The sequence below is a fragment of the Crocodylus porosus genome, unplaced genomic scaffold (assembly GCF_001723895.1).
Source record: "Crocodylus porosus isolate Cpor-Errol unplaced genomic scaffold, CroPor_comp1, whole genome shotgun sequence".
Taxonomy (NCBI): Eukaryota; Metazoa; Chordata; order Crocodylia; family Crocodylidae; genus Crocodylus; species Crocodylus porosus.
In genome coordinates, this window is record NW_017728947.1 from 76,581,032 (window position 1) to 76,605,580 (window position 24,549).

The window sequence follows — 24,549 nt, forward strand, 5'->3', positions numbered from 1 at the left end:
CTGACTTCCTGCCCTTTGGGCAGGGGGCTGGACTCGATGATCTCCCGAGGTCCCTTCCAGCCCTAATGTCTATGAAATCTATGATGTGATGCTGATTTGGAGAATCAGTGATTCAGCCATAGACACAGCTTTAAATGTTTTTTCTACATACCTCAAGGTACCAGGTGCAGCTTGTGAACGCTGAGATGCTGGGGCGGATGGAGCATCCCACAGAGGTGTTGCCCCCTCCCCCTCCAGTCCGCTGCTGAGTGTGCAGGGGGGGCGCCCCTATGCCTCCCCAGCTCAGTGATCAGCTGTGGGGGGAGCCTGGGTGGGCCCCCTGACCCAGGAGGCACCAGTTGCCAAGCGCCCCTCAGCACACACCGAGCGCTCCTCGGCAGACCCAGACTTGGGTCTGGTGCCAAGTGTGCTGGAGAGCTCCCCACACTCCCATGGGAGGCTTCATCCGCCCCAGCATCGCAGCATTCACGAGCCTCCTGGTACCTTGATGTATGTAGAAAAAACATTTAAAGCTTTGTCTCTGTCTGAATCATTGAATCTTTCTGAATCTCTCCAAATCAATTCAAAGGGTTTCAGTTTGATTCAGAGAGATTACAATGTCTCCTGATTAGATTTGGATTTGGAAATTCAGCCACCAAATTGGGCCAAATCTCTGCCAAATCAAATTGGGGACTGAAACTCTGCACAGCCTATTTGGCTCTGAGGAGAAGACTTGAAGAGCACAGAGCAGCCTGGAGGGAAAGGGAGTTGGGATACAGGCTTAGTCTGAGGTCAGAGGGAGGTGGGTTGGCGCACAAGCTCCAGATGAGGTCGGAGGGTGTGGAGTTATAGATCCTGTCTTTCTGCATCACATTGATCTCATATACTGAATGTTTCATTTATATAATGTGGATATTTTGTATGGATTTTTTAACCTTCAGATGGCCAGTAGTTTCCCACTTCGTAAGAGAGAGAGAAGCTGAGTGGCACTGGGATGGAAAACAGACTTCAAGTGTGGGTGAAGGCACATTTCTAAGCAAAATGGCTTAGAAATTCAGAACCAACTTAAAAAGAACACATTTAGCTTTTCTAGACCAAATCAGAAGTAAATGTATTATCACAGTAGGACTAATATTACGTTGGTACCTAGGAGCCCTGGTCATGGCCACCAGCCCCTTTGTCTTAGACGATCTATAAACACAGAACAAAATGTGGCCTGATTATCCTTTCCTATGTCTCTTGCTCTAGACATTGATAGAAAATGTGTACCAAATCCAACAAAGCCAAAATGGTGGTGTTTTACAGGCACTTTGTGCTGGTGTGAATGTCTGTTTGAAGATCAGGGCAAGGAAGAGTCAGCTTTATTGTGACTTTAACCTTCCATAGGCAAGTGGAAAATCCTGACTGGAGTGATGAGACTGACATTTTTTTTAAATTCAGGCATGTTCCCAAGGGTTTTTTCATGAGAAAGAGCATGCATGGAAGGGGGAGAGGGAGGCACCACATGCCATATTTCATGTTCCTTTGGTATTACAGAAAGTGGCAATTTGTCAGCCCAGTGGGGTATCTAAGAGGACATGTTCTTGTGGGGTAGAGCGATGTTGCAGGGAAATGTCTGTTACAGTAAGCATACTTATTACTTAACTCAAAAAGGGAGCATTTCTTGTATTATATGTGAAGTGGCCATCTGTCCACTTCTGTATGACAAAATATTCCAGTGGCACTGTGGGATATGTTATCTCAGAGGCATCAGAGGGAAGGCTTTTGCTGCCTCAAGGAGAGACGAGAGACCTGTAGAGAAGAATTGGATGGTACATTCTCCTCAGTGCTGCAGAACAAACTGTTTTGAGAACAAGAAGTGGCAGAATAATCTAAATGCCAGATGTGCTCTACAGAAGGGTCTTATTAATGGATGTCTTATAAGAGGCCTCACCTCTGGATTTTGGTCACCTCTGTGCCTCTATTTGTGTGTGTTATTAGTGGGCTGTATTATTTGGCTATTGATACATTTCAGTTGCTTTTAACCAAAAAAAAAAAAAAAAAAGGGGACTGTATAAAAATAGGACTGGTTTAACAGATCCTGATACCTGTCATGGGAACGGGGCTTGAAACTTTTGTAAACCTAACCTATGCCATGTGATTTGGACCAGAAAGATCTGTGTCTTACCCACATTTGTGTGCCCACATCACACTCCTACTGCAGCAGTCCCACAGCTGTCCATGATCACTCCTGTCTCTGCATCTCTTCACAGTTGCATTCAGAACTTAAAAACCTTTTTCCTCCCTCCAAAGCTGAAGTGCAGTGTCCTATTTACAGTGTGTGTGCTGCTAAATCCCCAAATATCCAGGAGGAATATCCAGAAGGTGGACTGACTTACAGCTAACACCACTGGCCCATAATCTCACATTGATTTCCATTCCTTATGTCTCTCAATTGCTTCTCCTCCCTTCAAACCTCCTTGTGAACATAGATCATCTGCTGAGTGGACCGTCAGGATTGCCTGTGTGAATATATATGGCCATTTGAATGCTGGAGTGGACATAGGCCCCCTTGGAGACTGACAGACATTTTGCCAGCAGGATGTCTCATGTTGTAAATGTAATTGTGGTCCTGCATATTCTCATCCTGCCTCCATCCTATACATGCTTTTCTTTCTGCCCACGTCTGTCCCCCTTCAGCCCAGGACTGTCCGTCCGTCTCCCTCTCCTTCTCTGCATCTAATGGAGGGCGGTAATCCCGTTAGGTGCTTGCAGCAGGCACAGCCGAGTTTGCTCAGAGCGCCTGTGCCAGGTCGAGTGTCATTGCCAGCAGCGCTCTTGGCGGGATGAAGGTTGCATTAGTGAACAGTAATTGAAATGCAAAATAACATTTTGATCGAGCGAGCAGGCTGTTTATTTATCAGATCAATAGCCAAAATGCCCCATCTGGAGAAGTCAGCGTGATAATAAGTGATAGCATTCCAAGGGCAAATGGAACGCATGCAGCAGGGAGGACACGCCGTCAGGGTGGGCTGGGCTGTAGGTATCTCTGAAACACCCTCCATTCTGAGTCCCCTTCCCCACAGAAGGCAGCCCCCCTCCACGAAGGGCTGTGCTTTCTTTTCTGCCCCTCAGGAAAGAGAATGTTGTCTCTTCAGACCATCAGATCTGAAACGGCACAGACATTTGTCAAACCACAGGAGATAGTCTCCCTTTCACGTCCCAGTGGAGATGGGACTCTGATGCTGGATGCAGCTTGCAAGCATTGTTGGGCAGAAGCTTTCTTTTTTGGCTTAGTGCATTTTTGTCTGACTATGAAGCTCTGTGTGCAATTATGGTGCTATGTAAATGTTGAACTGGAGCTGAGCATGTGTAAGAAACTCATCACCATGGTTTCCCTATGCAGTGAGAGCGGGAGACATGTAGGGATGTGTGATGGAAGTGTACTGTATGTTTGTGTGTACCATAAACCTGCATTATATATGTGTAGTATGTATAATTTTAACAGCCTGAATTTGGGGGTGCTGAGTTCATTGCATGTTCCTAACTTTAATTTAATATTCACAGTGCCTCAGTATGTTCTAGTTAGACACATGCACATCACTATAGAATGTGACTTGTTTCAGGTTATTTTCTACTTTGGATGAAGTCAGGTCAAGTTTACGTTTGTTTCATAGAGCTGCCAAACGTTAGAAACAATGGAAATTTGAGCATATTTTTGTACGTCCTGATATACGGAAGCTTCAGTTGAGAGTTGCCTTCTCCCATGTATCCTGAATAAAGCCCATTTCAACCACAACAAAGGACATAGTCTTTCAATTCCACCCCGGACTTAGGTAGTCTATACTGGCTATCTAAGCAGAGATAAAGCTCCTTCCCTGTGGGTTACTATGTGCCTGTCTGTGTTACCGTGTCTATTTCTTGGCTTCTTTTTGTTCGTTATAAAGGGGAGCAGGAAATGAAATTGCCATTGAAGTTGTTGCGAGTTTGCTGCATCTCCCTCATATCCCTAAGGAATAATACAAGGGAAAGGGAGAAATTCCAGGGATGAGAGGATTTAATCTTAACTGAAAGAATTGCTTTGTTTTGTTTTGTTTTGTTTTTTACTGAGTTTATTTTTATGTTGCTGTTCTTTCTGCCCACATGTCAGCTAGAACTTGCTAAAAACAATGGGGTAGTATTGGATATAACTAACATAAGAGAATAAAAGAATTGTTCCTTCAAACCCTTGCCTCAGTGTACCTGAGACCTGACTGCAGAGCCGCTTATGTTCCAGCCCTGGGTGCTACACAGCTGCATGAACAAACCTCAGCCATGACCCTATGATATCGTTCCATTTCTGGATTCCACACTATGTACAGATATGGACACAGACGTGTAGACGTAGATACCCACATAGATCAGTTATGCTACAAATAAAATCTGCAGAGCTCTTCAGAATCTGTTGGGATGAAAGGTTCTCTGTAAAGTATGGTGTTCACTATATAATATAAGGGCCTGTTCATTGTGTGTGGCCTTCATTAGTGGCCTTTGGGTATGCTCTGACCAGTAGTGAACTTGGCTTTCTCAGTCCCAGATCATACAGCATAAGAAGTGAAATAGTCTTGTAGCCATTTCTGTTGACACTTTCTGATTATTGGTGTGTCTTTCCAAGTCGATGTTTCTGCTCTTTGTAATCTTAGTTCTACTAGTCCTGGGGTGGTTTGTATTTTAGGGGCCGGGAGTATTTCAGATTGACCCTGTTTTGGGGTTTTTTCTCAAAATTCTGTAGAGCAGCTCATTGCCACTGACACTCTCTGTCTGAAATAAGAGAGGTAGTTAGTCATGTTAATGTAGGAAGGCAGGGCAGGGTGGCACCATACTATGGGCACCTGTACACACGCAGAGGGGTTGGCTCTGACACACTGTAATTACAATGCTACTGAGTCTGCTGAAGCACAGTAATTTCTACGCTCCAGCAGACTCCAGCATCACATGTATTAGCAGCCCCATGTGGAAAACTTTCAGATACCTACTTCTGCCCAGGCCCTTTGTTTCCTCCTCTAAGCACTTACAACCTCCGAGAGAAACCTCTACTACTTTTATGGGTATGCGGAGGAGAGACTGTGAGGTCTGTGCTTAGTCTAATCAAAAAACAGTTTATTATTATCTTGAACTCTGTATTAGCTCTCTTACCTATCTGACTCAAGAGATGAGCTGAGGCAGAGCCTGGGTAGGGTGGAAACTTCTTTGTCAGTATGAGGGAGAAGTGAGAGGAGGCTGGAAAATAAAGAATGGTATGGCTTTAACATTAAGGTTCAAAGCCCAGGCTAGAACTGTAGGCAAGTTCTAATGCTACTCTGTAAAATGTGTTTTAAGTGCAGTGCTAAATACTGACCAAAACTTTTTAAAACTTGTACAAAACTGAACTAAAAATCTTAGAGATTCATGGCTAAAAATACTCCCAGATGTTACAGAGGTGTTTGGTGCATGTAAGCAAATTAGTTGTAATAGGGATTGGTAAGTACAGTGGGTGAAGATATTCTGTGTTCACTTAACTCCTTTTTAATTTGTCTCCATTAATTAGGTAGAGTGAGGCCTCACAAATGTACTTCACCCAAGTCTTCCAGTGGAGCTCAGTCTTGATTTGGAGTTTCCTTCCCTTTATATATAAATCCTAGATTCACAACATATCTGTGCTGCTGTACTTTAGTCTTGCTCTGAAGCATTCATTTTTCTTCCACCCCACGCAACTCATTCGGATTTACTTAGTGCTGGATTATGACATGCTGAGGCCCTAAACTATGTCCATCGTAAGAGGTCCCATATGATAAAAATAATCCACAGAACCCATGAAAATGGATTTTCATGTCATTTTAAGATGAATTATTGAATTATTGTTATTTCTGCACAAATTTATGAACTCAATATGAATAATAACTGTGGAGCCATATATATGTCATATTAGAATGAAAATGTCCTGTTCTTTTCTTAGTTAGAGGTCCCTCATATTGTGAGGCCCTAAGCTGTAGCTTAAATAGCTTAAACCTAAATTCAGCACCGGACTTGCGCTTCATTCATAGCACCCTTGCTACTATGATCCTTATTCCACATACTGTTCAGCCAAGAACCTAGATGTTCTGTGGCATCCAGATCATGTCAAGCCTTATGTCCAATCTCACACCATCACCCTACTTTTGCACCCTCTTAGCCTTATTAATGCTTCCAAGAAAATTAGGGATAGAAAGGCCTGATGGAAAAGCACTAATTACTCCTCATTATTTTCCATGCTGTAATTTGTGTGGGATGCACATTCAATCAGATTTCCAGGATCAGTCTGGTTTTGAGTGATCTTTCTAATGATGAACTCCTTAATTATAGATTTCTCCAAGAGCTTGGGGTGGTTTCTGGGACAGGTAGTCCTCCCTGGTGGGTACTGGAGGGAAGGAAATGGAGGTGATCTGCTACTCTTGCGCTGGAGTTTGGGACATGGAATAAAGGAAAACTAAAAAAGAAAAGAAAAAGAAATAGAGTGACAGACCAAATGGTGAGAATATTGGGTGCAGTGAGGTCAGAGAATGGGTTTCCAGCTCTGAATAAGCCAGGATCCAGTTTTCACTGACATATACTCAGTTACTCTACTAGTGGCTTTTCATCTGTGTTGCTGGTTTGACATGCCAGAATTCTCTGTCAATTCATTCCTACTTCATTCATCATGACTCCCTCCCCAAATACCTTATGCACTCCAGTAATTCCTCTCTTACTCCGCTAATATCACCTCTCTGTATTGTAGGGCCAGTTGAAAGCAGATGCTTTCCATGGAAATCGGAAAGTGAATCTATGCTACAAGGAGGTACAAGGAGGCTGGGCTAGACTGCACAATTGAGAAATAGAGATTTTCTTACTAATGGTTTTCAGATGACTTGAAAGAGAATGAAAGATGCCAGTGCTGAGAGAGCAGAGTGGGTCGCTAAAATGGTGGAACCTTAGTCAAGGTGCTTTAGGTTGCCTTTCTTTGCCCTTGGGAGAAGCTGGAGCTGAATTCTGTATCTGAAGTGGTGTCTGAAGCAGTCTGTTCTACCTAGGTCATTTCAAGACTTGCCTTTCTGTATCATCTGAAGGAGATTAAGAAGGTGAAGTTTTTTTCTGTAAATACTACAAAGAAAAAGAGATCCCAAGTTGCAGGACATAGAAGAGCTGAAGGGTGGCTTAGAATTTCAGCAGGGGACAGATTTGCAGATGTAGAACTGGTAGACTAAAGTGCAGTCAGACTGGAGATGTGAAAAGTAGAATGCTAGGTAAGAACTTGGGGATAAATGAGAATTGGTGGGTCAGTCCTTATCTTCATGTTTGTTAAGATTTTACCAGCAGCTCTTTGTTAAAAACATTAGTCCAAATGATAAAGCAATTCACTTTGGAGGAAATGCTTGCAGTGCATCAGAGGGCAAAGTACCACTGGAAGCTGACCTGTTAATGAGAGTGAACTGACATATGTCACTGCTCTGTATTAATTCCCTCTTCATTTGTGTAAATCTTCTTGCAGAGAAATTTTGAGGAGGAGGAGAAGGATGGAGGCTAGCTGGGCATCCATAACATCTCCATACATCCATAACAAGAAGTGTTTTATTTTTAAAGCCAGCACATGGGGGCAACTTTTATCGTATGATCAGACCTGGCTTACAGCAGGTCTATTGATGTGTAGCTGGGATTTGGTTACACAATGGCTCAAAGGGATAAAATGTTTCCTGGGTTTCAGACAAGTGCAAAAGCCTGAATTTGAGCATCTACCATCTCCCAAACTCGCCAGGGAGCCTGGCTGTGAGCCTCCACCACCCCTTCCATGAAACGAATCAATTTCTTCGATTTGTGTGAAAGAACTGGGTTTCAGCCAACATCCCACATCAATAGACCTAATATAACCCAGTTCTCCTCAGGCCACCAGTGGGACTGCCCCTTGGAGACAGGTCTCGAGACAGGCTTCCCAGGCTGTGGAGCTTTTGATTTCACTGGCTGGTTCATTTTTTTACAGTTTCAGTCTAACTCCTTCGGCTTCCCGACTCCCGAGTTTTCTCCCCACCCACAAGAAAATACAAAGCCAAAAATTACATGGGCAAGCTGGATATAGTGTATTTGTACTAAAGAAACCAGATACAGATCATCAGCAAAGAAAGGAACAGCAGAAAAATACTGTGGGTTGCATTAGTACTGTATGGACACTTTATAACACAACTCGGATACTTTGCACTTCGTTACAGCCTAATAATGCTCCATCCAGATTTGTGAATCTGGGCCTCAAATTTCAGTTAGCTTGTGGCTGTGAATTGAAGTTGTGTAGTGCTTGATGGCTTTTCATCCCGATTCTGAGCAAATTCAGCACTCTTTAACTAAATGGGTTTTTTGAGCCCCAAACTGAAATGTAGTTTTTGTGAATAAAAGAAAAACCTATACAAATACAAATGTCCTTCAAGCTGAAACACTGAGATTTGCTCTGCTCTCGAGAAGACGTGCAAAAGATCTGTCAAACAGAAATGCCATCCAAAAGGAAGTGTTTCTGGGAAGCTAAGAAGAGCTCTTAGAAATAGCACCTATAATTTAGGCCAAAAAAGAGCTTGAATTACTGTTGAGATTCTTGGACACTAAAGCACTATACACAAAATCCTACAGGTAAAAAAGAATCAAAATCCTACTTGTTGGAAAAAGCTGGAACTTCATAGTCATGACCCCTTCCCTCCCTTCCAGCAGTGCTTTGTGCTGCCTGCTTATAAACCAGAAACACTTTCCTGCCTCTATGCAGAACTGAAGTTTTCCCTGCACAGTGTGTGTGAATCCCAACAGGATGGTCTTGGGATGAGCTAACTCACATGGTCTGTGGCAGGTTCAGCAAGGCAAGGTTTCAAGGGCAGTTCTTGGTGTCCTTGGGGTACAGACTTTACCCTGAAAAGAGGCACCAACTTTATCAGGAGACGGTGTTGTGATAATGACATTTTCCATCCTGGTGGAGCAGCATTCAGGTCTCAAACTGAGTAGGTAGCTGATCATGAATTACTTTAGGTGCATCTTCCCTTTAAGTGAGATGTTCCTTGTTGACAGATCCTGAGTGAATGGAGACTAGGGTTGCTTCCAGAAGCTACATTTTGTCATGCATTTGGCCTCCTGAAATGCTCTATAACTATGCCCTGACAGAAGTACATAGCTGCAGGTGCTTTGAAAGTGCCTGATAATGCAACAATCAACCCTCATTACATGAGGATTCAGAGGAAGGTGCTTCAAAGTGGAGTGCCTTCATCAACTTCTGTCAGTACGTGCCGGGAGCAGGGCTGGACTGCATCAACCCACCCCATCCCTGGTGCTGTGTTCAGGATGGGAGGGGGAGAAGGGAGGGGAGGGAGCTCCATCTGGGGTTTGCCCAGCCTGCGCTGGAGGGTGGGGCAGATGGATTGGAGCCCCCCTGAATTGGGGGAGCTCTAATTCACCTGCCCCACCCTCCAGCGCAGGCTGGGCAAACCCCATATGGAGCTCTCTCCCCTCCCTTACCATCCTGAAGACGCCACTTGAGCTGTGTGGGGGAGCTAGGCAAGAGAGGTTGCAGCTACACAGCACAGCTGTTCCAAACTAGAGCTTGATCCTCCAGCCCCCTGGACCCAACAGTGGATGTCTGTTGGGTCAGGGGGATTGCTGTAACTCAACAGTTCCTGTGAAGCGCCATGAGTTACAGTAGGCAGTTGCACATCTGGGCTGTCCTTGGTGGTGGAAGCTGCCAGACAGGGTCTGCCTAGATGACAGCTCATCTCTTACTATATTGCTCCCTGGCTTGAGTCCTTTGCAAATGCAGACCAAAATACATTGGCCACTGTTGCATCCATGTGACATTTTAAACTCCTGTCTGATTTGTTGTTGGTTCTACCCCCACATCCCTTATTTTCTCTCAAGCATACTTATTTCTGGGGTTTGGTTTACATTTCCTTAATGTATTTACTGCAATTGTAGGGTGAAATCTCATTTTGAGTTGATTTTGTGTTCATGTTTTCAATCCCTTTAACTCCCCTTGGATTATTTCCTTATCCTCAAGAATCTTTGCATCTCCTCCCAGACTAGCATCATCTACAAATTTCATTAGCTTTTTTTTTTTTTTTTTTAACCTCTGTTATATTCTACTGAAGTGGCTTTGAAGGACAGTCAAAACATCCAAACTTATCACAGTACATAAACTAAAATTATTACCCAATAATTTTTTTTGCCTCCTTTTAAGGTAGAGGAAAAATATTCCCTCTTTGCATATCTCAAATATACCACTGCAGACCCTGTTTAATCAGTAGTGCTTGTGGGAATTAAAATTTCTTCAGCTTTTCCTGGTTGAGCATTAAAATGTGTTGTTGAAAATGCCATTTGTGTCACAAACTGGTATTTTGAGGTAATTAGAAATATAATGGAGGCCTCATAGATATTTGCCAGCAGAACTTGTAACAAACCATGAAACCCCCGTTTCATGTTGCCTGCAGGGGGTTTAAATGTTATGGTAGAATGATTAAAAGCATCAAGATTTCATACAGTTTGGAATCTAGGTTCTCCAGTAAGAGCTACCAGAAGGTCCCCTTCGGACTCTTTGGAATGCTCTGAGTATCCAGAAGAGAAGTCTTTGCAAGTAGATAATAACTGTGATGCCCATTGCCCACCTGAGAAGGGACTGTATGTTCAACAACTTCTCTTCCTTCTCTCCTGAATATTTGCTGTTGCTCAGGGGGAAATTGTTTAGTGTGTGTTCATTTTAACCATATTTTGCCTCTTAGAAATCCCAACAACAGTGCGTGAGTTTGTACATGATTTGGGCACAAGACACTAGTGCCAGGTCTGGCCCACAAAGGGCATAACCTCCAATAACCTTGCTTGCTTTGACTGCAGGAAGTTTATAGTCTGGTGCCAGTGATGAAATACTACTGTTCCCAGATGAAGGCATCAGCATTGTTTACCTTTGCCTCTAATTTCCCACTCCTTTGACATAAAGTGTTCCTGGAAGGAGCAACAGGGCAAGGTTCTTGGTATTGCTCCCACCATTTTTGGCTGCTAAGGTGTCATAAAATGACTAGTTTCTGCCTGTATATATCTAGCAGAGAATCTCTCTGGTGGAAGGGACCCCCTCTCTGGCATAAAATCAGTTCTTGTACCAGCTGCCATACTCCAGTGTAAAGGATTGTGCTGAGAGAGGATGGATTCTTTGGCATGAGTAAGAGCACTACTAGAGGTTAGCAGACATTGGCTTCCTACAGTCAGAAGTCTGGGACGCAGCAGCAGTGTGTGTGAAGAAGAGGAAGGTAGCAAGAATGAGGATTCCCTACAGAAGACATCACTAGTAACATGCTGTAGAAATAGGCATAGGAGGTTTATCTAAACATGTCCAACTTTGTGCTGTTCTTTATTATTTTCGTATTAGAAAATTTAATTAAAGGCGTCTTACAAGACAGTGTTTGCTACCTTATTTTTATAAAGACAATCTTTTTCCTTTCTTTAGTGCTGTTATTCCAGTGGCTCTTCCAGCACTTAATATTTCTGATGTTCCTAAGAGTGTGTTAAGCCATAGGCAGCCCAGGCATTGCATAGAAAAGAGGAAGGATGAAAGGCAGGAGAGAAGCTAATAAAGAGCTGAAAAAGCTTGCAAGTGCCATCCCATTAACCTAAGTCACCTAGCAAGATAATACAACAACTATTAATGAGTAAAATCTGCAAGTGTCTAGAGCCAAATTCTGTTTTTGTCTGCTGCCATTCTCCTCTGTCTGAAATCAATGGGATTTATAAATCTATGTCTAAGGGCAGGATTGGGCACATTAAGGGTAACAACATCACAAGCAATAAACAGCAATAGGTTTATGAAAGGAGAGAGCAGCAGACAATAGACTTTCTTGATACAATTAGATAATTAGTGGGCAAAGGATATGCAGTAGATAGACTCTCTGAACTGTATTCAGGCTTTTGACATAGATCCATGCAAGATCTTATTAGGGAAATTAGATCAAATTGGTTTGGATACAAATCCTGTGAAATGGATCGCAGAGTAGCTGACAGTGTGTAAACAGAGGGGCAAGAGACATTCTTTATCCCTCTGGGTGTGTGTGTCCAGGGGGTCAGCAGTAGGTCTGCCTTTTCTTTTAAATCTTCACAAATGATTTGAAGGAGCATGTAAAAAGTGCAGCTGTAATAATCACAGTAGTCTCCAAGTTGCAAATGTTAAAAATGGAGGGAAAGGAGTAGTGGGGGGGGAGAGTTAGAGGAGTTTGGCAAGATGAGCAGAAATTGGTAAAGTACGATTTAAAAAAACCCCATGGGATGAGGAAAATCCCCAAATGAGGTATTGTATTTAATGGGAGCAGTTATGTTCAGAAAAAAAACCGGGTGGGGATAGTGGTTATCAAATGACATTTGTGTGTGTATACACTTATATGCATGTGTGCCTATATATAGATATAGATATATATGATTGATATAGGAAAGAGAGAGTCCCACTCCATACAGCTCTGGTGTGATAGTACTTGAGGATCTGCATGTATTTCTAGGCTTCTCACTATAAGAAATTGGAGAGAATCCAGAAAAGGGCAACAAAGATGCTAAAGGGATTAGAGGGAATGACCTGTGAGGAGGAAAGGTGAAAAGAATGAAATGTTTAGAACCTCTAAGCCTGTTACATGGGCACAGAAATAGTAACGGAGCTTCCTGTGCCAGCTCAGAGGAGAATTGGATCAGGTCTCTTGCCTTTTATATTCCTAATAAGGTAACTAGAGCCGAGCAAAATGGCTCCTGTTCACATCAAACTTTTTGTAGGAAAGACAGAAGTGTTTGGCTGCTGTTTAGCTCAAAATGTTGCTTAGGTGAGCTGTTTCCAATTTTTACCTCACTTTGTGCATTTTGCTGTCGCTGCCTTGGGTCCATTTAAAAACAACCACAAATGGTACCACTCAAAGACAGTTCTTTATCAGGTGTTTTCATGGAACCAGTGGAAAGTTTCTCATAACCTGTTGAAATTGTGTAAAGTTATTCACATAAATAAATTGGAGAAACATGGGCTGGATAAAACTACTACAAGTAAATAACTGGCTTAATACTAATAGCAGGAGGATTTGAGTGGAATTCCACAGGGTCTGTCCTGGGCCCAATGCTGTTCTTTGCATTTATTAACTATTTGGATACTGGCATAGAAAGTTTCTTGAGACAGTTTGCAGATGACATGAAACTGGGAAGCATTGTAAACATACTGGAGTATGTGAGAGCAATTCAGAAGGATCTTGACAGACTGGAAAGCTGGGTTATTGCTAACAGGCTGAAGGTCAATGCAGAAAAATGCAAGATGCTATACCTTGGGAGAAATAATCAAAAACACAAATACAAACTGGGGGACACCTGGCTGGATGGCAGCTGCATGGAAGAGGACTTGGGAGTCTTGGTAGATCAGACTCAATAGAAGACTAGCTGAGGGAGCTAGGCATGTTCAGTTTGTGGAAAAGCTGCTTAAGAGGGGACATGATAAGTAGTCTTCAAATACTTGAAGGGCTGCCATAAAGAAGAGGGCCTTTCCTCTCTTGTTGTGGAGAGAAGTATGTGGACCAATGGTTTAAAGTTGCAGCAAAGTAAATTTTAGATTGGCTATCCAGAAAAACTTCTTTACTGTTAGAACAGTGAGGCAATGGAATAGGCTGCCTAGGGAAGTTGTAGACTCCCCATCACTAGAGTTTTTCAAGAAGAGGTTGGACCAGTTGCTCCCTGCGCTCCCCTCCCCACACACTTTTCCTCTGTGTCATGATGTTTTTAAGCTTCCCAAGAGGCATTTGGTATAGGCTACAGCTAAGGCTGAGGACTTCAATTGCGGTGTGCCAATTCTCCTGCTAGGAGCAAAGCCAGAGGTTCTGGGCTAGAGGGTCTCCACTGCTCACAGTCATATTTGGGGTTAGGAAGGAATTTTACCTCGTGCTTAGATTGGTATGGACTTCAGGTTTTCTGCCTTCTTCTGTAGTGGGGGGTGTGGCCCTCTACCTGGGACCTCTTAAGCATATATTTAAAACATCTTATAGAAGTAGGACATTGGCTGCTGTGATTTCCCTGCTTCACCTATGGCAGGTTAGGGTGTAAGTCATTGTTGTGTCAGGGTTGAGGGTAGTCTTACGTAGAGTTTAGATTATGGTTGTATGGGTTGGTTTGGATAGGGACAGTCCCGCCTCAGGCAGGGGTTGGACTAGACCTCTGGAGTCCCAGCTTTACTTCTCTATGACTCTGACTCTCTCTATAAGTTCAACTTTGTCAAGCTTTTCTCAGTGTGCAGAGTTTCTGGGGACCCCAGCACTGTGCTAACACTGGGAGGTGGTGGGTTGTGCACATTGTGACAAAGCATATAAAATAAAAATAGAGGTCCAACAATGAGCTATGGTATTCTGGTTGCCAGTTCAATTTCTTGTTGAGACATGGAGCCTTTTACCTTTCGATCACCAATCCAGATCTGGCTTGCCCAGTAAGCCTTAGTCATTATTTATCACATTCTGTTGTTAACTCTCTGACCCATGAGAAAAGGCTTGGGGAGACACCAGTCTTCATTCTAAGGAACTGATGACAGCATCTGAAAAACCAGTAGTACAGGGATCTGTATATGGCATTCAGTTAGAGGACTGAACCAGGCCACGGAGACAAAACTCTTCTCTTGCTTCTCTAGGTCAGAACCAGGCACATCAATGGGAGAATAAGAGGAAAACCCAACCTTCTGCTCTTCACACCCAGCCTGTTCTGGCTGCAGTGTTCTGGGCTGTCAGTCCTCTACCAAATCCACTATTCAAAATATTTAAAAAAAAATAAAAAAAGCTTGAGTGTTGAGAGCCATGGCTTCTTTTCCTGTCTGGCTTGTGCCAGGCCAAGAGATAGGCTTACCTTCGTGAAACTTGGTTACAAACCGTTTTTGAAAAAGGAAACCTCAATATGGAAATAAAATGGAAGGCACTTCCTGAAATGTTCCTGAATCTCAGCCAGAGGGGATGCAATGCATTTTCCTATATCATATCACTGTGGAGGAATTCACACTAGTTAATGCTCCTATAACTACCCCTAGCCATCACAGCTCTGTTCCTTCAAATAGAGTTGGGATTTATATAATTGAAAAATGCTATTAGATTATGCATGGCAGCAAGCTGAGCATGGATCTTAAATGACTTACATGTGGGATAGGCTTTTCCAAGGCCGTGACAGTACCAACTGAGAAACTTGGTGCAGTGTTTCTCAGTACACTATTGGGTTCTTCAGCCCCTTTGAATCTCATTTCTGTTTGACTCAAATTCTCCCAGACCTTAAACTTACCCGTTTTCAGTATCCTTTTCTCAAATCATATAATATAATCTGCCACCTTCTGTTCCTCATTGAGTGTGTGATTTCTTGACTTCTCAAGATAGAGACTGGGATTCTAATTCACCAAACTAAATTTGGAAATTCAGCTCAGATCCCTGTCAGATCTTTTTCATAATCCCCAGTGCAATCCTGGGGGGCTTGCCTTGAGGTACAGCATCAGTCCCTTTGTCTGTCTGTGGTGCTAAAGAATCCTATGGTTGGGAAGAACCTCAAGGGTCATTTAGTCCATTTCTCTGCCTGAACAATGTGCTTTTGTACAATGCGCTATTTATAAATCATCCAGGGTAGATACCTATCTGGCCTCCTTGTGAAGACTGCCAGTGAAGTGAATTCCACAATTGCCCAGGGTAGCTTGTTCTGCTATCCTGCTGGTCTCACACTTAGGAATTTTCCCTGAGATTTGATCTAAATCTGCTTTGCTGTAGTTTAAATCCCATTACCTCGTGTCCTGCTATTGGTGGCAAGAGAGGACACTTTTTCTCTGTCTTCTTCATGGCAGTTTTTCAAATACTGGAAAACTGCTATTGTATCTCCCTCTTGATCATACCTAGTTTCTTCACCTTTTCCTCATACAGCTTGCATTTCATCCCCTTTATCCTTTTTTGCTTTCTTGTGGATCCCCTGCAGTACAGAGTAGGCAACTGTTGAGCTTCTGGGTCATGGCGTATGTGTAAGAGATCTAGTCAGGTACCTGATGGATCTGCTTGAATGGAGTCCTGAGACCATCACACCAGAACCTTTCACATGTACACCTAGGTAAGATCCTTATAATGCAGTCAGAAAAATAGCCACAACACTGCAGCTTGTGTCTTACTAGTACTGAATGGAGTGGTATTGTCACCTCCTGTCTTTTGTATACAATGCTTCTGGTAATACAACCCAGCAGTACAGTTACTTTTTCTTGTGACAGCATCACAATGCTCTGATATTGAGTTTCATTCTACCAGATCCTTCTCAGTAGTACTGCTATCCTTCATTCTGTATTTTATGTACTAGAGTTTTCTTCATTTGTAGCATTTTACATTTGTCTTTGTTGAACTTCCTTTGTTGTCTATACCTCAGTTCTTTAATTTACAAAGATCTCTTTGAATTATAATCCTATCTTTCAAAGGGTTTACAGACCCCTTCTCAGTTTTCTCATCTGCATTTTTGCTTGGTTTACTCTCTATCCATGTATCCAAGGGCCCAGAACAGCCCTTTATAGAACCCCACTTGAGACCTCCTGCCAGTCTGATATCGATCCATTCTAGGTACTCTGTTTGCAGTTATCCAACCAATTGTGTATCCCCCACCTCCTCATAGTAATTCTATCTGGTCCACATTTCTCCAGTTTACTTTTCAGAATGGTGTGTGAGATGATCAAAACCCATACTGAAGTCCAGATATGTTCTGTCTACCACATTCCCCTTACCTACCTCACTGAGTTACCCTGTCAAAGAAGGAAATCAACTTAGTTTGGCCATGATTTGTTCTTAGCTCTACCATTATTGAAGCCAAATGCACCAGTCTATAATTACCTGGAATCTCTCTTTTCCCCCTGCTAAAATTGGGCACCATATTAGCCCTTCTTCAGTTCTCTGTGACCTTGCTTGTCATTTTTTACTTTGCTGACATTGCCAGCAACTCTAAGACTTCTCCAGCTAACTTCTTCAGCACTGTGGGCTGAATTCAGTCAGGCCTTGTGGACTAAAATTCATTCAAATTTGTCAAAAATTCTCTGACATACTCTTTACTTATTATTATCTGCTAGCCTTCCCTCTCTTTGTTTATCATTAGTTATCTTCAATATCATTAGTTGTGTGCTCACAGGTTATGGATTTTCTTCTTTGTATGAAGACTGAAGCAAAGCAGATGTTGAGCGGCTGCACCATCTATTAAACTGCTGAGAATAACACACTTCCTTTGAGCAGCAGGGCCATAGTTTCTCTGGCTTTTCTTTTCTATCTGATTATATTTGTAAAATCCCTTCTTATGTTTCTTAACATCTCTTGCCTTAAAACTGCACCCATATTTTCTTCTTTACTTTCCTGATTTTGTTTGTCCTGACTTTACTCTTTATCTAACCTAACTGATATCTCCCTTTTACTTTTCTCATGTGCTTTTCTCATTTCTTCCTTTCCTTAGAATCATGGATTCTATAAAACTCTGATCACTTTTTCCTAAATTTCTGACCACCTCCATATTTATAACCAGTTCATCCCTTCTGATGGATTCAGGCTTAAATTTGTGACTGAATTGTTTCCTCAACTTGCTTAAAGCAGGAGATTGTCCTCTGACCACCTTAAGAAATTGCCACCACCTTGCCTTATCTTTATAATTTTGGGTTTTTTTCTTTTTTTCTTCCACCCATCAGTTCTTTGGTATAGTAAATGGCAGCTGACATGGTTTTGTTTGAGCTTTACCTTTTGTTATTACCCAGCCATGATAGTAAAGTGGTAACTGTTATTGTGTCAACTGGTCTTGAGATCAGTGATGGGGAGTGAAGCCAGCGGAGTTCAAGAATGCAGTCACCATGGCAGCTTTCATCTTTAATCTGGAGATGAGGCTATGGAGGCTTAAGGTATTTCCCAGCATATAGAGTAGTATTCTAATCCAAGCTAGTAAGGCAACTTTTGACGCTGAGAATTGTAGTCTCTTCAGCTGCATAGAAGATGAATGCAGCTTCAGTCAGCTAAATGTTTTGCAAGATGCTGTGCCCTGTAGTCCACTGTAGCCCTTTGCTGGGCAGAGCTTAGATGACCAGGAACTCTTTAGAACTGCCTCCGAGAAGGACTGATGGATGGACTAATGGATGGCTGTGTTCCTCTTTAGTATCACTGGTACAGAGAAGCCCAAGAGTGAGAGCTTCCAACTCACACTGTCATGGTCAGCAGTTTCTCTAGGTAGCTGAGCTGTTGGGCAGATCTACTTCAGGTGGCACAAGTAGGAGTTCAGACATGCTGGCCTAAATAGAGAATATAGGAAGGAAAATTAGGAGTCTTGGTTAGAACTAAGTTGTTGTTATTGTAGTCTTGAGACCACAAGATTCTTTGGGTACAATATCATGAAGCTGCTGCATATGTGCACACGTGTAGACCAATACGCAATCACAGCACTCATGTATAGAAATAAATAACAGCCCAGCCATCTATAGACGTGTGCTTTAATCTTGATATACAACAAAAGCTCTATCTTGTCCTCTGTCATGGCTTTACCTCTCTGGTGGCCGGATGTTGCTATGTATACATTTATCAGGTAAATGGATTGAAATTAGAATTAGAAATGCAATGATAAAATACCTAGATAGCCATGATATAGTAACTACAAACCAACAGAGCTGCCTCAAAGGAAAATCATGGATCTCCAGTCAAATAGAATTCTTTAAGCAGCGAAGAACCCCCACGGTATCATTTGTTTGGCTTTTCTAAGGGTTTGACAAATTCCCTCACAAGTGGGGAAACTCAGTAGTCATGGGATGAGAGGTTAAGTACTATTATGGATTTAAAAATGTCTAGGGACAGACATTCAAAAAGCCTGAGCCTGAATTGATTCAATCTTTGTAGGTTAGTCTAACCTGGCTAGGCTGAGCCATTTTGTAACTGTACAGACATGCCTTCTGGACTGAAGAAATGCAGGCATATGCATGCAGTGGCTCAGGCTAGAAGCTGGAGAGCAGGGTGGGGAGCACTAGAGCAGCCCTCCCTTCCCTTCCACAGTCCTGAGCTGGGGGGGGCGGGGGAGGAGGGGTCTGTGGCCAGGCCCTGCCAGAATGCTTTGATTAGTGAGGGGTGTAAACCCCCACCCTGCCTGCACTGTCCCAGGCTTTTCCGCTCACTGCTCAAGAAGTAGGAGTATTGCCAGACCTGAGCCCCAGGTTAGCACTCTGAAGCAAAGGGCAGGGTGTGCAGTGCATGCAGCTCTTGATACTGTGCTTTTCAATCTCCCTCTCCTTGCTTCTTCGTACTGTCTGCAGCAAACCTGACAGGTGAGGGAGCCAGCAGGGAGCTGATAACAGAACATTTATCAGCCCATCAGCAAAGCAAAAGCCTCTCTCATTAGTTCAAGATTTTCTTAAACAGCTTCTTCCAAGGAAGGAATGGAGGGACATTACCAGCTGACCTGTTGATTCACCCCAAAAAGCCCTAAGCGGGCACTGTTCTGGCTGCCTGTCCCAGTGAAATTGGAGACACACACACACAGACTCCTCTCAGCATTAGCTAGCATATCACATGCCTACAGTCTGTTGGGGTGGGATCTAGGCTATGGAAATGGGGGAGGGAGGCAGGGGGGATCCCTGCTTCAGCAGTGAGGGGTGGGGGGGAAGCCAGGCAGACCCTGCTGTGCCTGTGGCTCCACCGGAGCTCTGGATAGGGACCAGAGGGGCAAGGTCAGGCCTGTTCTCTGCAGAGAGCAAAGCCCAGGCCTGCAAAGCATCTGGGATGCTGGGAGACTCTGGTTCAACTTAAATCAGCAAGGGGTCTGGGACAGACATTGCATAAACCGGTTTGACCCAAATAAATTATCATTTATCAGCTTCTGCAGCCTCTTTTCCAGAGGGGATAAGAACGTATTTACAAAAAGAAAGAAATGAACACAATAATGTACACTTCTTATTGCAAGTGAATTTACAATCTGAGACAGTCCCTTCATGTCCATTCCTAGGACAGGATGACGTGAACTCTGCTTGCTTGAAGCAGTGGTAGGGAATCCCAGACTGAGGGACCCTTTCACATGTATGGCACTGCTGTAGATCTCCTCAGTGCAGAATCTCTAGTGTCTCCCATCCCCAAGTGTTCTTAATTGCAATCAATTTTGCACTACTTGTAATGGTGGTGACCGTGCCTCTTCATCAGATTGTTTGCCACAATTTGTGCTGGTCTGAAAATTTCAAATGGGAAAGAACTATGCTGGGGATGTCCAATACCTTTGTTAACAAGAAACAGAATTGCAACCCCTAGCAAACCAGACTGATGTCCTTTAACAAGTCAGATGAGACAAAAGGCAGAAAGGACTGGGGCAGGTTGAACTAGCTTGAGATGATTGCAACTGGATCAAAGGCAGGAATGGGTTGGACATAATGGTGACCATGCCCTGCCTGATATTTCTGCAAACTAACAAGTTCCTGTGCTCTCTTCCCGCAGGCTGCTTGGCAGGATGTCCACAGAGGAGCGGCACCTCTCCTCCAGCTGTGGATCTTTCATCAAGACTGAGCCCTCCAGCCCATCTTCTGGCATTGATGCCATCAGCCACCACAGTCCCAGTGGCTCCTCTGATGCCAGTGGTGGCTACGGCATCACCATGGGTGGCCACTCTAATGGCTTGGACTCACCACCCATGTTCAATGGTGCAGGGATGGGTGGAGGGTCCTGTCGCAAGCGCTATGACGACTGTGCCAGCGCCATTATGGAGGACTCTCCCACCAAGTGCGAGTACATGCTTAATGCCATCCCCAAGAGGCTGTGCCTGGTGTGTGGGGACATTGCTTCTGGATACCACTATGGAGTGGCTTCCTGCGAGGCGTGCAAAGCCTTCTTCAAAAGAACAATCCAAGGTACAATGGGGTGGAAGGGGAGTATGAGAGAGTGAGGCAAGATTTGCTCCAGAGGGGGCCACTTCTGGTAGCTGCAGATGCAGGCAAATACATTAGGAGATGCCTGCACTCAGAATCTTAGAAAATGAGGGTTGGAGGAGCCTCAGGAGGTCATGTAGCCCAACCCCTGCTCAAAACAGGACCATCCACAACAATATCATCCCAGCCAAGGTTTTGTCTAGCCAGGTCTTAAAAATCCCCAAGGCTGGAGATTCCAGAATCTCTCTGGGTAACCTGTTCCAGTGCTTTACTCCCCTCCTAATGAGAGGTTAATAAAGTTTTTTCCTAATATTTCACCTAAACTTCTTTTGCTGCAAGTTGAGACTGTTGCTTCTTGTTCTGTCAGCTGCCACCACTGAGAACAGTCCAGCCTCATCCTCTTTGTAGCCACCCTTCATGTAGTTGAAGGCTGCTTTTAAATCTGCGTCCCCCCCACATCGTCTTAAAAGCAGCAGGAGCCAAAGCCAGCAGGCCCCCTGCTTGTGGGTGCAGCTTTATAGGCAGAGAAGGCCTGCTGCTCCCAGAGCTGTGCTACTGCCAGTAGTTTTTTATTCGTGTGAGAGGACATGATTGAGTTCTGACAGCTGAACTTTATAGCATAGATAAAGCCTTAACTTCCACCCCCAGCAAAGCTCTGCCAGGCTTCCAACCTTTTCCCTGGCCCCATGTGAAAAAAAAACCTGGATGTGAACTAGACTGCTGTCCTCTTGCAGCTCAGGAAGTGTTGTCAGGTTCCCAGCCTAGCAGGAGGATCATGACACATGGCAAAACTGCTTTGCTAAATGCTGCTGTAACACATGTAATTCCCAGGAGCTCACCAGCTATGCAGTGAAGAGCCAGAGCTCCCTGTTTCAGGAGGGGACCCTGACCTATTGCTATTAGGGGTGTTGGGAAGGTGGGGGGGGGGAAAGCGGGGGGCAGAGCTTTGCTGTCAAAGGGTCTTTGTTTGGCATAGACTTATCTGAAGAGCAGATTCTTTACTTGCAGAGGGCATCAGAATAGGGCAAGGGCCTGGTTAGTGATTTGAACTGGAGCAAAGCTTGAGGGAAAGAGGGAGTGTAACATAAACCCATCAATCCTAGTTTGTGCTAGTGAGTTTAACTTTAGAAGCAAAACAGGCTTCACTTAGATGCAGAACGGTAAGTGCAAATACAGAGCCAAGCTTATATCTTTCCTTTTTGAACTGCACAACACCTAAAGATTTTAAGCTGCAGTTTTCAATCACCTAGTAGTTTTGGAAACTCAGGGCCAGATTCTGTTTCACCTGTTGATAGATGGACGTAGGTGCCTAAGCGTGATTCTGTTTCACCCTGCTTCCCTGAAAAACAGTTCATATAAAAAGGAAGTGGGCCCTTCTCCTTGCTGTAGTTTTTTGTATCTCAATCTTAAGAGCAAGGTGATGGTGTGTTACAAAAGTCTGCAAAAGTAGATGTGTTCATGGATTTTCAAAACTTGAGTAGGATGGTACAGAATTGCACTTAGTACCTAAATTCACTTACTCAAGTTCCTTTACTCCCATGAAATGAATCAAAGATACATGTGAGAAGGGCACTTATTATATTTAATTCATTGAAATATTGGTCACTTGCACCTGATTACATCCCATCCCTGCAGACACAGCTATAGGGAGCAACCTGTGGGGTGGCCTGTTTATGTCTCATCACTAACACGCTCTGTAGAAGTAAATATCCTACTGCCCCAGAGAGACGCATTGGTCAGTCTGTTGGGAATTTCTTCTCTCATTATAACGTTAAGAGAGCATGTGCATTTGCTGGGCTTTCTATGCAGTATTTCCTAGGGTTGGATCTGAACTTTTACATCCATTCCTGACTGTCAGCACTGAGTCATGTCCTTCCAATTGATTCATTTGCTATGTCTGTTCTGAACAGAAAGATGTTAAAGGCAGGTGATGACTTAAGACCTGAGGCCGGGGCATCAGGGGACACTTATACGGGAAGAGACTGAAAGGTTAACTTTCTAAGGGAGCAGCTCCAGAGAGCTTCTGTAACAGAGAAGACAGGCTTGATCTGTTAAGCTTCCAGACAGGACGGAGAAAGGTGCAGCGAACTTGAGGAGTTTCAGGATGAATTAGAGGGGAGAGGAGGATGGACAGTAATTGGAGCCTGGAGCAGCCCATGTGAGATGCACAGCCTGATTTCAGAGGGAAAGAGAGACTCCTTTCAGTACAGCATCCTTGCCTGCTGCTCCCTAATTGATTGCCTGTTAACATGTAACGGATGGGAAGAAAGAGTTAAGTGAGGATTTCTCTGTCTCGCAGCCCTCTTACAATGGCTTGGCCCAGCAACTGGGGAACTGCAATGCCCTTCTCCATCAGAACAGCAGAGTTCAGCCTCATGCAGCTGAGGTGGAAGTCTGTATTCCATCAGGGTGCTGAGAGCTGGAGAGAGATAGGCAGAAGTGGGGAGGAAGCAGGCCTAGGTTTTGGTTTGCAAACCAGTGAAATAGGCAGATTCTAGGAGCAGAAAAGACTCCTGTGCAGCATGCATTGAGCTGAAGACTAATTGAGCTGTGAGGTGTGAGCATAGCTGGAGGCAGAAGAGCAGAGATAAAAGCACCCTTTAGATACCAGTAAGAATTTCTAAATCAGCATCCAAACCTCTTAATATGCCTTTTTGCATGTGAGAAGCCTGCAAAGTGTGTGGTATGTGTGCTGGGGTATAACCTATCACATCACTTGTTAGCATAAAGAACATTTTTGTGGCTATGATGCCCAAGAGGGGTAGTGCCTAGAGCTCCAGTAGATTCCACAGCTGTGTGCCTGCTGCAAGAACCTAGGCAGACAGGTGCCATCTGGAGGTTGTTTTCAGTTCTGGTGCTGACGTCCTTCACGGCCTTGGACAAGTTAGTTTACTCCTCCATGCTTCCGTTTCTCAGTCATCAGGACTAGGGACAATTCATTTGCATGGGATAGCTAAAATAACAGCAAGCACAGGCCAAATGCTTGCACTGTCCCATAGTCAACAGACTAAAGAAGATGAGGGCTTTGAACTGTAAGGCAGAGGTTCACCTGAGAGCACAAGTCATTGGTGCTCCACAGCTGCACTCCCTGTTGGTTTCAGAGTGGCATTTCAGGATGCAAAACCCAGTGGTTTGGGAAAGGAACATTTGTTGATCCTCTCGCTCCCTGTGCCAGTGCCCCCACTGTGACCAGGGAGGACACTCCTTTTGAAGCCTTTTTATTTAAAAGGTTGACAGAGCTTGTTTTCTTATATCAACTTTAGTACTCACTCTTCCCCCTAAGCTGCTAGACAGCTAGAGTTATGATTTGGGGAACAGCTGAGCATGCTGTAGGAGTCATCTCTTTTTCAAGTTGTGGGAGAAGATGGGCTTAAGGAATAGGAGGGTAAAGGCTCATTATAGACAGGGCCAGTTGGAATTTTCCCATCACTGATTGTCTGCAGCTTAAAGTGCAGACCAGCTAGGTTATTGTGTAGTGGATGTTCAATAATTGCCATATTTTCTCACATACAATATGCACCTTTCCCCCAACAACCAGCTGCTGGAAATTGGAGTGTTCATTACTTGTGAGAAATACAGTAAGAGCAAGTTCTGCCATTTATTGGTGAAACCAAAAGTACAATCTGACAGAGAGCAGAACAGTGAGGATGCTTTATTCCCGAGCTGCTGCTACTCAATTACTTACGATATGGAAA

At 43.8% G+C, this 24,549-nt stretch overlaps 1 protein-coding gene and 1 long non-coding RNA gene across 6 annotated transcripts in view; both read left to right on the plus strand.

Annotated features, from left to right (window-relative positions):
- Positions 1–168, plus strand: part of LOC109321436 — a 20,302-nt gene extending 20,134 nt beyond the window's left edge. Inside the window, exon 3 of the long non-coding RNA XR_002104054.1 lies at positions 158–168. This is a non-coding gene — a long non-coding RNA (uncharacterized LOC109321436). The remainder of the gene's footprint in view (positions 1–157) is intronic.
- ESRRB (estrogen related receptor beta) overlaps positions 1–24,549 on the plus strand; it is a 156,440-nt gene that overhangs the window by 89,235 nt on the left and 42,656 nt on the right. For all 5 annotated transcript variants that reach the window (XM_019552103.1, XM_019552108.1, XM_019552104.1 and 2 more), the window contains one exon: positions 20,427–20,836. In XM_019552103.1, the coding sequence (XP_019407648.1) occupies positions 20,427–20,836 (410 nt within the window). The remainder of the gene's footprint in view (positions 1–20,426; positions 20,837–24,549) is intronic.